This window comes from Puma concolor, chromosome C1 (genome assembly GCF_028749965.1).
Source record: "Puma concolor isolate L17-30 chromosome C1, mPumCon1.1.hap2, whole genome shotgun sequence".
NCBI lineage: Eukaryota > Metazoa > Chordata > Mammalia > Carnivora > Felidae > Puma > Puma concolor.
The window spans coordinates 190,003,347-190,020,467 of NC_141674.1; the positions used below are offsets into that span (position 1 = coordinate 190,003,347).

The 17,121-nt window shown below is 36.1% G+C and overlaps 1 protein-coding gene across 1 annotated transcript in view; it reads left to right on the forward strand.

Moving 5' to 3' along the window:
- FAM117B (family with sequence similarity 117 member B) overlaps positions 1-17,121 on the forward strand; it is a 94,830-nt gene that overhangs the window by 52,734 nt on the left and 24,975 nt on the right. The window contains exons 2-4 of the mRNA XM_086719301.1: positions 697-848; positions 14,824-14,916; positions 15,897-16,010. Of these exons, the coding sequence (XP_086575427.1) occupies positions 697-848; positions 14,824-14,916; positions 15,897-16,010 (359 nt within the window). The remainder of the gene's footprint in view (positions 1-696; positions 849-14,823; positions 14,917-15,896; positions 16,011-17,121) is intronic.

Below are 17,121 nucleotides of genomic sequence, written 5' to 3' on the forward strand. Positions count from 1 at the left end.
TAAATAAGTATTTTGTTTCTTAATCTTAAAACCAAGATGAACATTTTTAAAATGGGTAGATATACATTTGTCTTATTTTCTTTTTTCCTGTAGAGATCATTACAGTTGTAACAAATAATACAGGTTTTGTACACTTTGCCCAGTCTCCCTCAGTAATAACATTTTGTAGAACCATAGTACAATATTACAACCAGGATATTGACATTGTACAATCTATTCTTATTAATTCAGATTTTTCCAGTTTTACTTGAACTCATTTGTATATGTGTATAATTCTATACTGTTTAATCTCTGTATGTTTGTGTATCTATCACTACAGTAAAGCTGAATAGCTCCTTATCACAAGGGTCCCTCTTGTTGCCCTTTTATAACACCTGCTTTTCTTCTGCCAGTTCATCGTTCCTCCCCATCTCTGACTCCTGGCAGCCAGTAATCTCTCCTCCATTTCCAAATGTTTTTTCGTTTCGAAAGTGTTATATAAATGAAATCATATAGTATGTAACCATGTGAGATTGACTGTTTTCACTCAGTATAATTCCCTGGAGATTTGTCCAAGTTTGTATGAATTAGTCACTTACTCCTTTTTATTACTTGTTTTTTTTAAGTTAGAGAATTTCCACATAGTTTAGTACTTAGTTTCTACTTTGTTTCCTTCCTAATCTATTTTAAAAATACATATATTTGTCTTAAATCTAGGTGACAAAACACGACCACCATCCTCAAGCCCCTCTAGTATTATCCGGCGCACTTCCTCTCTGGATACACTTGCTGCTCCATACCTTGCAGGGCACTGGCCTCGTGATAGTCATGGGCAGGCTGCTCCTTGCATGAGGGACAAGGCTACACAGGTAGGTTTATTAAAATTCTTTTTTTTGGGGAGGTGGGGAAGGGCGCCTGGGTGGCTCAGTCGGTTAAGTGTCTGACTTCAGCTCGGTCTGTGAGTTTGAGCCCCACGTCAGGCTCTGTGCTGACAGCTCAGAGCCTGGAGCCTACTTCAGGTTTTGTGTCTCCCTCTTTCTCTGCCCTTCCCCCACTCGCACTCTGTGTGTGTGTGTGTCTCTCTCTCTCTCAAAAATAAATAAACATTAAAACAAATTTTTTATGGGGCACCTGGGTGGCTCAGTCGGTTGGGCAACCAACTTCGGCTCAGGTTATGATTTCATGGTTTATGAGTTGGAGCCCTACATCAGGCTTTGCACTGACAGCTCAGAGCCTGGAGCCTGTGTCGGATTCTGTGTCTCCCTTTCTCTCTGACCCTCCCCTGCTCACACTCTGTCTCTCTGTCTCTGTCTCTCTCTCTCTTTCAAAAATAAACATTAAAAAAAGGGTTTTTTTAATGTAAAAAAAAATTTTTTTTTTGAGAGAGTAGTGCAAGCAGGGGAGGGGGCAAAGGGAGAGGGGAGAGAGAGAATCATAAGCAGGCAGGCTCCACACTCAGAGTCTGATGCTTAACTGACAGAGCCACCCACGTGCCCCCATTTTGACCATTTTTAAGTATATAACTTAGTAGCATCAATTACATTCACACTGTTGTGCAACTATTGCCATTATCTGTTTCAAAACTTTTCATCACTCAAACAAAAACTCAGTAAGTCCTCATTCTTTTTCCAGCCCCTGTAACCACTATTCAACTTTCTGTTTCTGTGAATTTGCCTGTTCTAGGTATTTCATATAACTGGAAGCATATGATATTTGTACTTCTTTATCTGACTCATTTTGCTTAACATAATGTTTTCAAGGTTTATCCATGTTGTACCATTTGTTTTCATGGCTGAATAATATTCTATTGGATGGATAAACATGTTTATCCATTTCTGGTTTTGGACATCGGGGTTGTTTACAAATTTTGGCAATTGTGAACAGTGCTGAAACAAACATTGGTGTGTAGATATCTGTTTGAATCTCTGCTCTCAATTCCTTTTGGCACGTATGTAGGAGTGAAATTGCTGGGTCATATATTTAGCTTTTAGAGGAACAGTCTGGCAGTTCCTCTAAAATGTATGGTTCAGCAGCTGCACCAGTTTACATTCCCTCCAGCAGTGTATAAGGACTCCAGTTTCTCCATATCCTCACCAAAACGTAACTATTTTTCTGTTTTTTCTTCAGTATAGCTATCCTGGTAGATATGAAATTATATCTTGTGAGTTTTATTTATATTTTCCTAATGACTGATGATGTTGAGCATCTTTTCATATGCTTATTGTATATCTTCTTTGGAGTTCAGGCAATTTTTAACATCTCTGTGCTTTTGTTTCCTCTTTGTAAAATGGGAGCAGGACACCTGGGTGGTTCAGTCAGTTAAGTACCCCACTCTTGGTTTTGGCTCAAGTCATGATCTCACGGTCATGGGATCAAGCTCTGCATTGGGCTGAGCGTGGAGCCTGCTTGGGATTCTGTTTCCCTCTCTCTCTCTGCCCCTCCCCTGCTTGCACACACACACACACACACTGTCTCTCTCAAAATAATTAAATAAACATTAAAACAAAAATAAAATGGGGAAAAGAATAGTACCTGTCTTTTAAGGTTATTATGAGGATTAAACAAGGATTAAACAAGGAAATATATATAAAACACTTAGAACAGTGGCTGGCACATAGTAAGCATTTAATAAATGCTTGCCATTGAAATTACTACCTTTGGTTATTGTCACAACAAGAATGGCATGTAGATTTCATATCCTGTGTAGTTTGTTAACTGCTATTAGCTTCCCTGGAGGATTATGTTGAAAAAGATTCAGGCTAAAGATTATTGGGACTGATTAACAGTTTTTGCCCATGTTGAGAGACTTGGGGCTCTTTTATCACCCCTGGTCCAGACAGTGCTAGAGCAGACAATATGATGGAAGTAATTTATCTTATAGTGTAGATGGGCGCTTGCAGGAAATTCCTGTTAGACTTTTGACAAAACTTTTCATGTTATGACTCTGAGCCCTGGTTCTTCATTTAAAAAAATATGTATGACTCCAAGGTCTCAGTATTTCAGGGATGAGTGGGAATGAGAAGCAGAGGTTCTGAAAAATACAGAGAAAGGCAGCATCAAAAAAGTTTAGGAAGGGGTGCCCGGGTGGCTCAGTCGGTTAAGCGTCTGACTTCAGCTCAGGTCATGATCTCACGGTTTGTGGGTTTGAGCCCTGTGTCATACTCTGTGCTGACAGCTCGAAGCCTGCTTTGGATTCTGTGTCTCCCTCTCTCTCTCTGACCCTTGCCCACTCATGCTCTTTCTCTTTCTCAAATATAAATAATAAACATTAAAAACAAAAAGTTTGGGGCGCCTGGGTGGCGCAGTCGGTTAAGCGTCCGACTTCAGCCAGGTCACGATCTCGCGGTCTGTGAGTTCGAGCCCCGCGTCAGGCTCTGGGCTGATGGCTCGGAGCCTGGAGCCTGTTTCCGATTCTGTGTCTCCCTCTCTCTCTGCCCCTCCCCCGTTCATGCTCTGTCTCTCTCTGTCCCAAAAATAAATAAACGTTGAAAAAAAAAAAATTAAAAAAAAAAAAAAACAAAAAAAACAAAAAACAAAAAGTTTAGTAGGAGTGTGGCAGCAAGTTTTTAAAGATGTTAATCTCCTCTCCTGCCGTACCTCCACCCCATCATTGCTTTGGTCATGAGAATGAGTGCCTGATTAAGATTTTATTGTACATGATTATTTGTTATCCTAATTACTTGACACAAAGATAGCAAAAATGTGGCATCATTTCTTTTTTTCTGTGTCTCTGGCAAGACATTGCTTATTCCCTGTGAACTCAAATTGCCCGAGAGTCTCTCTAGTGCAGTGCCTTAGCTTGCCGTTGCCAGTGGAGCAGGGCTGGTCGATGAGACCATCTGCAAGACTCATCTACCATTTCTGCTTCAGAGTTTGGTACACTACTAAATACTACATTGCCACCAACCTCTACCTCCTGGCCCCCCTCCTCCCATGTTCTTTTAATGATTCTTTTAAAAACACCATTTACCAGCTTGCCCTCCAAACTTAGACCAATTTGTATTTCTAGCATTATCTATGTTGTAATTCCATTAATTTAATTTAATTCACCTAATTTGCAAGGGGTGCCTTTTGAATTTTCTGACTATACCAGTTTGTGGGAATGAAATGAAGCGTGTATGTATGGCTGGATTCTTTGACATTCTTTTGACTCAAAAGGTAATCTCTTCCCAACTTTCCTAACCACCTACGCTTCTTCACAGGGGACATGTGAATATGTGAATTTGTGACTCATGTGATTGGTGTCTGGTTTACTTTATTACATAAACCAGTCATCTTTTCCTTTTAAAAATCTTATGTTATTTTCTCTCAGAACTCCTACATTTCAGAGGCTATTTTTCCCTCTTCAGGGGTTTATTTTGATTAAGAGCTTGTTTTCTTTTTCAATTTTTGCACTGGCGTGAAATTGTAGTCCAAGTTCAGAAACTATAAGATGGCCTGTTATTAAAACCTAATAAAATTATATACTTTGTAAATTAGAGACTACAATAATGTAGAATTACTGAAGGTAGCTATTTATAAGTCTAGTGTTAGAAATGAAAGTACTAAAGAGGTAGATTAGCTTTTAAAAAAAAATACTTTTTGAGTAACTTGCTCTTTTGTATAAAACCTTGGTCCATTGGTTAAAATTGGATTGTAATATTAAGAGAGAAGAAAAGTGTTAAAAATCTTTTTTTTTTTTTAAGACCTAATATAATAACCTCTGTATAAGCTCTGTAGTTGCTTTCTAGTAGCTTTGACTTTCTTGGTTAAGCCTAGGATTCTGAAGTAATCTAAATTTCCATGGGGTGCCTGGGTGGCATTGGTTAAGTGTCTGACTTCGGCTCAGGTCATGATCTCACAGTTGTGAGTTTGAGCTCTGTGACAGGACCTGTGCTGACAACTTAGACCCTGGAGCCTGCTTCAGATTCTGTGTCTCCCTCTCTCTCTGCCCCTTCCCTGCTCGTGCTCTGTCTCTTTCTGTCTCTCTCTCTGTCTCTCTCTCTCTCTCTCTCTCAAAAAATAAATAAACATTAATTTTTTTTTTTTTTTTTTTTTTTTAATTTCCAGATGCTTCACCACTTGACTGGTGTTCCTGTTTTTTGGGTTTTTTTTCCCACGTTAGATCAGATTTCTCTAGGCCAGTGACTCTATACATTGTTGTTTAAATAGGCTGGGCTGTAACAAAGTAGGATTACATCATGGAATCCTTTAAAACAAATACAGTTTCTTGACTGTATAATTGATATTTTTTTTACCTGTTAAAAATAATTTAGAAAATACACTCCAGCTCTCAATAATGGACTTGCAGTGCCCTGTGTACTCTGTTCACTGATGCTTCCCAGGATTTCTATTTTGTATGGAATGCTTCCCCACCATTTGCTTAGATAATTTATACTCTGAAGCCTCCCCCAATTTCATAAAATCTTGCCTACCTGCTTCCCTGTCCTTCTAGTTCTGGTTTAGATGCCTTTCTTAGAGGGAACTTCTATCATCACATGTGGCTATTTATTGTAACATAATTGGATATTTATCCTTTCTCTCCTAGAAAAAACTTCTTGAAAATAAGAACTGTGTTTCCTCTCTAACCTCAGTACCTAGTCCAGTGTCTGACATGTTAGTAGTAGATGCTTAATAGTTTTGTGGTATACAGTGCAAGGCTGAACAAAAATTGAAATGTACTTAATTAAAACTCAGTTTTACTTTTTATTAATATCTAGAGTGTCTTAAAGGCACAACTTCTTAGTGGAACAAAGAGAACAATTATCTTTTGAGTTAGGAGTTTAAGTAAAATCAGTGATTTTTGCTAAGTAATTTTTCTCGTTTGACCATCTTACAACTGAAATTAGCAAAGCTGTTGCTCTTCATGTTTACTTTTATTTGTCTTAATACTCTTGTTCTCATTTTAATTTGTTCTTAACAAGTCTATAGGAAGCTTTTATATTGTTTTGCTTTTCCTTGAGTTAAATCTTACACTTATTATATTTAGACTTCCCTAATTAAAAAAAAAAAGTTGTATTTTGAAAGTCTCATTTATAGAAAAGTTGCAAGAATAGTAGATTGAACACCAGTAGACTCCTCACTTATATTCACCAAATATAAACATTTATATATGAACATTTTAATATGTATTTTTATTTTTTGTGTGTATATAATTGCTGTTATTATTGTTACTATTTGCTAATTGTTAGTAAGTTGAAGACATTCTGATTCTTCAAATAGTTCAACATGTATATATGAACAAGGACTTACAAAAATTACCAAAGTACTTACCAAATTCAGGAGATTTAACATTGATTGATACCATGCTATTATTTAATATGTTGTACATAGTCAAATTTTTTAAGTTTTCTCATTGTTCTCTGTAGTAATTTCTCATGTAAGCCAGGATCTAGTCAAGAAACACACTTGGCATTTAGATGTTATGCTTATTTGGTATTCTTTATTCTGAAACCATTCCTTAGCTTTTCTTGGTCTTTCATGACATAGATATATTTTTTAAGAGTGCAAGCCAGTATATTTGTTGAATATTCTCAACGTAAGTCTCTGTTTCTTCACAATGAAATTCAACTTACTACATTTTTGGCAGGAATACGGTATATATGTGATGTATATATATCCTTCAACCTTGTCTTTTATTTAAGGACATCACTCTATCCATATAGAAAGATTCCCCCTTAAGTAGGGATAGAAAGATCATACGTCAACTCATAAAGGCTTTATATGAAAGGCCCACAGCTAATATCATCCTCATTAGGGAAAAACTGAGAGGCTTTCCCCTATGGTCAGGAATAAGATAAGAATGTCTGCTCTCACCATTACTATTTAACATAGTACTGGAAATCTTAGCATCAGCAATCAGACATCAGAGAGAAACAAAAGGCATCTAAATAGGAAAGGGAGAAGTCAGACTTCTTCTATCTGCACATGAGACTCTATGTAGAAAACCTGAAAGGCTCCACCAAAAATTTCTAGGACTAATACATGAATTCAGCAAAGTTGCAGGATATAAAATCTATGTACAGAAATCTGTTGCATTTCTGTACACCAATAATGAAGTAGGAGAAAAAGAAATCAAGGAGTCAATCCCATTTGTAATTGCACCAAAAACAATAAGATATCTAGGAATAAATCTAACCAAACATGTAAAAGAATTGTACTCTGAAAACTATAGAACACTTATGACAGAAATTAAAGAGGACACAAAGAAATGGAAGAGCACTCCATGATCTGGGATAGGAAGAACAAACATTGTTAAAATGTCTATACTACCCAAAGCAATCTACACATTTAATGCAGTCCCTATCAAAATACCACTAGAATTTTTCACAGAGGACTTTCACAAAAGTCCCCTAATGGCCAAAGCAGTCCTGAAAAAGGAAAACAAAACTGGAGGTGGCGCAATTCTAGATTTCAAGCTATATTACACAGCTCTGGTCATTAAGACAGCATGGTACTGGCACAAAAACACACATAGATCAGTGGAACAGAATAGAGAACCTAGAAATGGACCCACAACCATATGATCAACTAATCTTCAACAAAGCAGGAAAAAATACCTGGTGGAAAAAAGACCGTCTCTTCAACAAATGGTGTTGGGAAAACTAGACAGCAACATGCAGAAGAATGAAACTGGGTCAATTTCTTATACATACTCCAAAATAAATTCACAATGATGAAAGACCTAATTGTGAGACAGGAAACCATCAAAATCCTTGAGGAGAACACAGGCAGCAACCTCTTTGGCCATAGCAACTTCTTACTAGACATGTCTCCGGAGGCAAGGGAAATGAAAGCAAAAATGAACTATTGGGACCTCATAAAAATAAGCTTCTGCACAGCAAGGAAGTAATCAACAAAACTAAAATGCAGCCTACAGAATGGGAAGTGATATTTGCAAATGGCATATGTGATAAAGGGTTAGTATCCAAAATCTATAAAGAACTAATAAAACTCAACACCCAAAAAACAAATAATCCAGTGAGGAAATGGGCAGAAGACATGAATAGACACTTTTCCAAAGAAGACATCCAGATGGCCAACAGACATATGAAAAGATGGTCAACATCAGTCATCATCAGCAAAATACAAATCAAAACCACAATGAGATACCACTTCACACCAGTCAGAATGGCTAACACTAACACAAGAAACAACAGGTGTTGGCAAGGATGTGGAGCAAGGGGAACCTTTTTGTTGGTAGAAATGCAGCCACTCTGGAAAACAGTATGGAGTTTCCTCAAAAAGTTAAAAATAGAACTACTCTATGATCCAGCAATTGAACTACTAGGTATCTATCCAGAGGATACAAAAATACATATTTGAAGGGGTACATGCATCTTGATGTTTATAGCAATACTGTCAACAATAGTCAAACTATGAAGAGAGCCCAAATGTCCATTGACTGATGAATGGATAAAGATGTGATGCATATTATATATATACATATATATACACATATATGCACACATACAGTGTAATGTTACTCAGCCATCAAAAAGAATGAAATCTTGCCATTTGCAGTGACGTGGATGGAGCTAGAATGTATTATACTAGGCAAAATAAGGCAGGGAAAGACAAATACCATATGATTTCACTCATATGTGGGATTTAAGAAACAAAACGGATGTATGGAAAGGGGCAAAAAAAAAAAAAAACGAGAAAAAAAAAAAAAGAATGACGGAAACAAACCATAAAAGACTCTTAATGATAAAGAAGAAACAGGCTTGTTAGAGGGAGGTGGGTAGAGGATTGGCTAAATGGGTGATGGGTATTAAGGAGGGCACTTATTATGTATGATAAGCACTGGGTATTGTGTGTAAGTGATGAATCACGGAATTCTGTTCCTGAAATCAATATTGCACTGTATGTTAAACTAATTAGAATTTAAGTAAAAAATTTTAAACATTAAAAAATAAATAAAAATACATTTCTCAAAAAAAACTTCCCCCTTTAAAAGTCACCCCCCACACCTTATATAGAGAGTATTGTTTTGAACAGGCTGTACATTCATTCTTATAGTACAAAAATCAAGAAGTACATAAGTATAATACAGTGAAGGAAGGATCTTCTTCCCATGAGGAAGCCACTGATGTTTCTTTTGTTACAATGTATATTCTTGTAGAGATACTTTACATATATGTATGTTCTTTATACTGGTCCTCTATAAAAGTAGTTGCTATACATACTATAATGAGCCTTGAATTTTTCACTTAATATCTCATAGAGATTATTGTGAACTTCCTTATTCATTTTTAATGGCTGAATAAGTATTTTGTTGTAAAGATATACCATAATTTATTTAACAGATCCTCTATTTACATTGTTCTAATCTTGTAAAAATAGTGCTACAGGGAATAATATGCTGTATCATTTTGTGCACAAAGATAAACATTTTGTACATCTGCATAATAAATAACCAAAAGAAGGGTGAGATAAAGGGTATGTGCATTTGTAACTTTGACAGCAATTGCTGAGTCTCCTTCCATAAAGGCTGTACTAATTTACACTTCTACCAGCAATGTAGGAGAGTATGAAATAAAATCACCCAGTTTGTGGTTTTAATTTGCTTTTCTCTTATTATGGGTGAGACTGAGCATATTTTTTTTTAATTTTTTAATTTATTTTTTTAATTTACATCCAAGTTAGTTAGCATAAAGTGCAACAGTGATTTCAGGAGTAGATTCCTTAATGCCCCTTACCCATTTAGCCCATTCCCCCTCCCAAAACCCCTCCAGTATCTCTCTGTTTGTTCTCCATATTTAAGAGTCTCTTATGTTATTGCCCCCCTCCCTGTTTTTATATTATTTTTGCTTCCCTTCCCTTATGTTCATCTGTTTTGTCTCTTAAGTCCTCATATGAGTGAAGTCATACGATATTTGTCTTTCTCTAATTTTGCTTAGCATAATACCCTCTAGTTCCATCCACGTAGTTGCAATAGCAAGATTTCATTCTTTTTGATTGCTGAGTAATACTCTATTGTATGTATGTATGTGTATATATATATATGCGTGTGTGTATATATACACACACATATATATGTATATATATGTACATATATGTATACACACATACACATATATATGTGTATACATACACATATATATGTATACACACACACACACACACACACACACATATATACACATACATCTTCTTTATCCGTTCATCTACTGATGGACATTTGGGTTCTTTCCATACTTTGGCTATTGTTGATAGTGCTGCTATAAACATGGGGGTGCGTGTGTCCCTTCGAAACAGCATACCTGTATCCCTTGGATAAATGCCTAGTAGTGCAGTTGCTGGGTCGTAGGGTAGTTCTATTTTTAATTTTTTAAGGAACCTCCATACTGTTTTCCAGAGTGGCTGCACCAGTTTGCATTGCCACCAGCAGTGCAAAAGAGATCCTCTTTCTCCGCATCCTCACCAACATCTGTTGTTCCCTGAGTTGTTAATGTTAGCCATTCTGACAGGTGTAAGGTGGTATCTCATTGTGGTTTTGATTTGTATTTCCCTGATGAGGAGTGATGTTGAGCATGTTTTCCTGTGTCAATTGGCCATCTAGATATCTTCTTTAGAGAAGTGTCTATTCATGTCTTTTGCCTATTTCTTCTGTGGATTTTTTGGTTTTTAGGTGTTGAATTTGATAAGTTCTTTATAGATTTTGGATACTCACCCTTTATCTGATATGTTGTTTGCAAATATCTTCTCCCATTCTGTCCATTGCCTTTTAGTTTTGCTGATTGTTTCCTTTGCTGTGTAGAAGCTTTTTATTTTGATGAGGTCCCAATAGTTCATTTTTGCTTTGGTTTCCCTTGCCTCTGGAGATGTGTTGATTAAGAAGTTGCTGTGGCCAAGATGAAAGAGGTTTTTGCCTGCTTTCTCCTCGAGGATTTTGATGACTTCCTGTCTTACATTTAGGTCTTTCACCCATTTTGAGTTTATTTTTGTGCGTGGCGTAGGAAAGTGGTCCAGGTTCATTTTTCTGCATGTTGCTGTCCAGTTTTCCCAGAACCACTTGCTGAAGAGACTGTCTTTATTCCATTGGATATTCTTTCCTGCTTTGTCAAAGATTGGTTGCCCATATGTTTGTGGGTCCGTTTCTGGGTTCTCTATTCTGTTCCAGTGATCTGAGTGTCTGTTCTTGTGCCAGTACCATACTGTCTTTATGATTACAGCTTTGTAGTATAGCTTGAAGTCCGGGACTGTGATGCCTCCTGCTTTGGTTTTCTTTTTCAAGATTGCTTTGGCTATTCAGGGTCTTTTCTGGTTCCATACAAATTTTAGGATTATTTCTTCTAGCTCTGTGAAGAATGCTGGTGTTACTTTGATAGGGATTGCATTGAATATGTAGATTGCTTTGGGTAGTATCGACATTTTAACAATATTTGTTCTTCCTCTCCAGGAGCATGGAATCATTTTCCATTTTTTTGTGTCTTCTTCAATTTCTTTCATAAGCTTTCTGTACTTTTCAGTGTATAGATTTTTCACCTCTTTGGTTAGATTTATTCCTAGGTATTTTATGGCTTTTGGTGCAATTGTAAATGGGATCGATTCCTTGATTTCTCTTTCTGTTGCTTCATTGTTGGTGTATAGGAATGCAACCGATTTCTGTGCATTGATTTTATATCCTGCCACTTTGCTGAATTCATGGATCAGTTTAGCAGTTTTTTGGTGGAATATTTTGGGTTTTCCATATAGAGTGTCATGTCATCTGTGAAGAGTGAAAGTTTGACCTCCTCCTGGCCGATGTGGATGCCTTTTATTTCTTTGTGTTGTCTGACTGCAGAGGCTAAGACTTCCAATAGTGTTGAATAACAGTGGCAAGAGTGGACATCCCTGTCTTGTTCCTGACCTTAGGGGGAAAGCTCTCAGTTTTTCCTCACTGAGGATGATATTAGCATTGGGTCGTTCATACATGGCTTTTATGACCTCGAGGTATGCTCCTTCTATCCTTCCTTTCTTGAGGGTTTTTATCAAGAAAGGATGCTGTATTTTGTCAAATGCTTTCTCTGCATCTGTTGAGAGGATCATGTGGTTCTTGTCCTTTCTTTTATTGATGTGATGAGTCACATTGATTGTTTGGCAGATATTGAAGCAGCCTTGCATCCCAGGTATAAAATCCCACTTGGTCGTGGTGAATAATTTTTTTTAATATATTGTTGGATCCGGTTGGGTAATACGTTGTTGAGGATTTTTGCATCCATGTTCATCAGGGAAATTGGTCTGTAGTTCTCCTTTTTAGTGGGGTCTCTGTCTGGTTTGGAATCAAGGTAATGCTGGCTTCATAGAAAGAGTTTGGAAGTTTTCCTTCCATTTCTATTTTCGGAACACCTTCAAGAGAGTAGGTGTTAACTCTTCCTTCAATGGTTGGTAGAATTCCCCTGGAAAGCCATCTGGCTCTGGATTCTTGTTTTTTGGGAGATTTTTGATTACTAATTCAATTTTTTTTTTTTTTTTTTTACTGGTTATGGGTCTGTTCAAATTTCCTATTTCTTTCTGTTTCAGTTTGGTAGGAATGTTTCTGGAATTTGTCTATTTCTTCCAGATTGCCCATTTTATTGGCATATAATTGCTCATAGTATTGTCTTATTATTGTTTTTATTTCTGCTGTGTTGGTTGTGATCTCTCCTCTTTCATTCTTGATTTTATTTATTTGGGTCCTTTTTATTTTTGATCAAACTGGCTAATGTTTATCAATTTGGTTGATTCTTTCAAAGAACCAGGTTCTGGTTTCATTGATCTGTTTTTTTGGTTTCAATAGCATTAATTTCCACTCTAATCCTTATTAGCCTGTCTTCTGCTGGTTTTGTGTTTTATTTGCTGTTTTTTTTTCCAGCTCTTTAAGGTGTAATGTTAGATTGTGTATCTGAGACCTTTCTTCCTTCTTTAGGAAAGCCTGGATTGCTATATACTTCCCTCTTATGACTGCCTTTCCTGTGTCTCAGATGTTTTGGGTTGTGGTATTATCGTTTTGTCTGGCTTCCATGACCTTTTTATTTCCTCTTTAGCTTCTTGGTTAGCCCATTCATTCTTTAGTAGGATGTTCTTCAGTCTCCAAGTATTTGTTATCTTTTCAAATTTTTTCTTGTGGTTGATTTCAATTTTACAGTATTGTGGTCTGAAAATATGCACGGTATGATCTTGATCTTTTTGTACTTGTTGAGGGCTAATTTGTGTCCCAGTATGTGATCTATTCTGGAGAACATTCCATGTACACTGGAGAAGAATTTATATTCTGCTGCTTTAGGATGAAATGTTCCAAATATATCTGTTGAGTCCGCTTGGTCCAGTGTGTCATTCAAAGTCATTCCTTGTTGTTGTTCTGTTTAGATGAAGAGATTGTGCATATTTTTATGTACTGAGAACTCACTTGTATTTTTTTTTTTTTCTGATTTTTAAATTCTGGATTTTGTATAACCACTAAGGATTTAACATTTTTGAGGCTACACTTTGCAGATTTTTAAATGTTTTTAAGTTTATTTATTTATTTATTTTGAAAGAGAGTGAGCAGGGGAGGGACAGAGAGGCAGGGGCAGAGAGCCCAATGTGGTACTAAATCATGACCTGAGCTGAATCCAAGAGTCGTTGCTTAACCAACTGAGCTACCCAGGTGCCCCTGTTTGCAGATATTTATTTTTATTTTAAAGGTTTTAAAAAATTTTTTTAAAGTTTATTGAGAGATAGAGCATGAGTGGGGCAGGAGCAGAACAGAGAGAGAGAGACTCAGAATCCGAAGCAGGCTCCAGACTCTGAGCTGTGAGCACAGAGCCTGACATGAGCCTTGAAAACACAAACCGCGAGATCATGACCTGAGCGGATGTTGGATGCTTAACCAGCTGAGCCAGCCAGGCGCCCCAATTTTGCAGATATTTAAAGCAAGACTAGACATAGAACACAGGTTAAGATTATGAACTCCAGAGTCTTAGGTTATATCTTAGCTTTGCCACTTCTTAGCTGTGAGACATTAGGCTATTTCCCAAGCTTCCTTGTCTGCAGAACTTTTGTATGTATTAAATCAGATGATACTATGAAGACCTTTCACTATGCTTTCATAAAGTGCCTAACATATATAAGATCACAGGAATGTTAGCTATTATTAGTATGCATTTGTTCAATAAATGCTATATTTACCATTATGTAAAAATAATTAAGTTTTTGTTAATAATAGAAATGAAGGAAATAAACTAAAATATGATAATTAAAGCAACTGGTGCTAGAGGAATTTTGGGTCATTGTGTTATTTTAAATATTTCTAGTACTTAATTTTTCTATAATGGGAATGCATTGTACAATAGAAAAATATATACTTTTTTAAGAAATGAAATTATTTTTCAGGTTTATTGAGATATAATTGACATACACAATACTGTGTAAGTTTTTGTACAGTATAATGACTTGAAATTCTTATATTATGAAATGATTACCAAGTAAGTTTAGTTAATATCCATTACCTCATATAATTCAAATTTTTTTTCCTTGCGCTGAGAACTTTTAAAAGGATCTACTCTTTCAGCAATTTTCAAATATACCACACAGCAGTATTAACTATAGCCATCATGTTATATATTACCTCCACAGTACTTAATCTTATAGCTGGAAGTTTGTACCTTTGTACCACCTTCATCCAATTCCCCTTCAGGTGCCTCCCCCAACTCCTACTGTCTCTGATAACCTAAATCTCATCTCTTTTTCTCTGAGTGTGTGGTTTAGATTTCACATGTGAGGTCATTCAGTATTTGTCTTTCTTCACCTGACTTATTTGATTGTGCATAATGTCCTGAAGATCCATCCATTTTGTTGCAGATGTGGTGTACATTATCGTTAAATGGTTAACATACCCCTTCCTTCTTTTTCCCATTATAGACAGAGAGTGCATGGGCCGAAGAATATGCTGAAAAGAAGAAAGGGTCTCACAAGCGTTCAGCATCATGGGGCAGTACAGATCAACTTAAAGAGGTCAGGAAAATGGTCCCAAGGAAGTGGGTGTGGAAGTTTGATTTCTTCCCTGGCTAGTTCCTTGAAGTTGTGGGCAACAAGGATTTGTCTGTTTGCATTGTTTTGTTTTGTGTGGGTGTTTGTTTGTTTGTTTTTGGTTTTGTTTACTTGAGAAATAACGAAACAGTTCTTACATTGATTGGATAGAGATTTGAATGGGGGAAATATACACATTACTTACAGATTATGTGTTTTTCTTTGTCTTTTTTCTTATTAAATGAGAGTCCATACCTGTTAATCTAAGTGTCAGATTTATAAAATTATAGTGATACAACAAATTCACGTTTATTATTTCTGTATTTAATGGTAGTGTTTCTGAAATTGATTAATCCAGTAAACCAAATTGGTTATGGTCCTATGCTGATTACCATTTTCTGTGCCTACACTTAACGATATTTGCACTTTACATACAACAGAAAGATTCAGTCAGGGAATAATATGGTATATTGATTGAGATTGTGTTTGTTATTTAAAGATTGTATCTGTGAATACATTTCATGGCTTGAATTGATTTTTAAGTACTGTTTGATTTTTGGAGCTGTTGAAGCTTAGGCGTTTAAAGAAATCTAAATCTAAATAAACTATGGCTCATTGTTAGGACAATGAGAATAATTTTCATTAAAATTCTTTGTGAAAGCTATAATGTAATTCATTTATTCTAAATGCTGAAAGCTTCATTGGTTTAGTATTTGGGAAGCTTGAAGGCTCCGAACAGTGTTGGAATGTAATTTTGTTTCTCTCTAAAAGAGAGATACACATAAGTGCACACTTGGGTATGTGGATGTGTGTATATATATAAATTTTGTGTAGTCAGATTTTGTGATAGGGTTTTAAAGGTCAAAAGATCTATTAAGGCTGAATTGTACTGGTTCTTACTAAGCAAGGATATATTTTGTGTGTATCTTGGAAAACTCTGATACTCTTAATTTTCCCCTTTTCAGATTGCAAAATTACGCCAACAATTGCAGAGAAGTAAACACAGCAGTCGACATCATCGAGATAAAGAAAGACAGTCTCCATTCCATGGCAACCATGCAGCTATTAACCAGTGTCAGGTAGGAGCCCAAATACCACACAATCCAAATAAGGGATTTGTTGTTTTCCTGGTGATATGTTATTTTATAGGTAACTGATTAGGATAAAAATGTCCAAAAGCATATTTGAAACTGTGATTAAATACTGAATTAGCTTCCATAAAAAATTTAAGATACTAAGTTGACAAAATGATATTTTCCTTTAGTGATCTGTGATTTGACTTTTAGGAGACCTAGCTAATTACATATTTTGATTTACCATAATTTTGTCTTTATCAATTCAGTATATTGAGGCCAAATAATAGAGAGGTAAGCATTGGCTATAGAACCAGACCCTGGATAAGCAGTCTGTTCTGAGTTTCAGTTTCTTCATCTAAAGATTGAAGATAACGATGATACATCTCATAAAGTCTTTCAGTAGGGGAAAACCTTTAATTGCTTTGATTCCTTTATAGAACTCTATGAACTGCTTTCAGTGGCTCACCCAGGAAACATTTCTCTTAAACTGAATTAAAATTGGATTGGGTCCCTTGGCCAAAAGAGCAAGAAAAAGTTTGCCAACCCTTTTTTATAGGTTGATAGCTTCTGATGACTGCCAAGTAAGTATATGTGGATTTTTTCAAGAGAAAGTATAAGTAGAGGGGCGCCTGGGTGGCTCAGTAGGTTGAACATCCGACTTCGGCTCAGGTCATGATCTTGTAGTTTGTGAGTTCGAGCCCTGTGTTGGGCTCTGTGCTGACAGTTCAGAGCCTGGAGCCTGCTTCGGATTCTGTGTCTCCCTCTCTCTGCCCCTTTCCCTTGCTCTGTCTCTGTCTCTGTCTCTCAAAGATGAATAAACGTTAAAAAAAAATTTAGAAAGTATAAATAGAGGTATATATTTTTTCAAATTAATTTTGCCCTTAAATGTTAATACATGGGTCAAATTTAATTTCATAAATTTATAGTTTGGTTGTAGTTTCTAATTGCTCTTTTCCATGTATAAGGTATTTTAATTATAAAATATGAATATAAACTAATACATTTAAAAACATAACCAAACTGGATTTATGTCTGGAGAAAGAGAAAATGTAAAATTGACAAAATAAGAAATGAAAAATTTGAATAGACTGATAACTGTCAAAGTTGGAATACT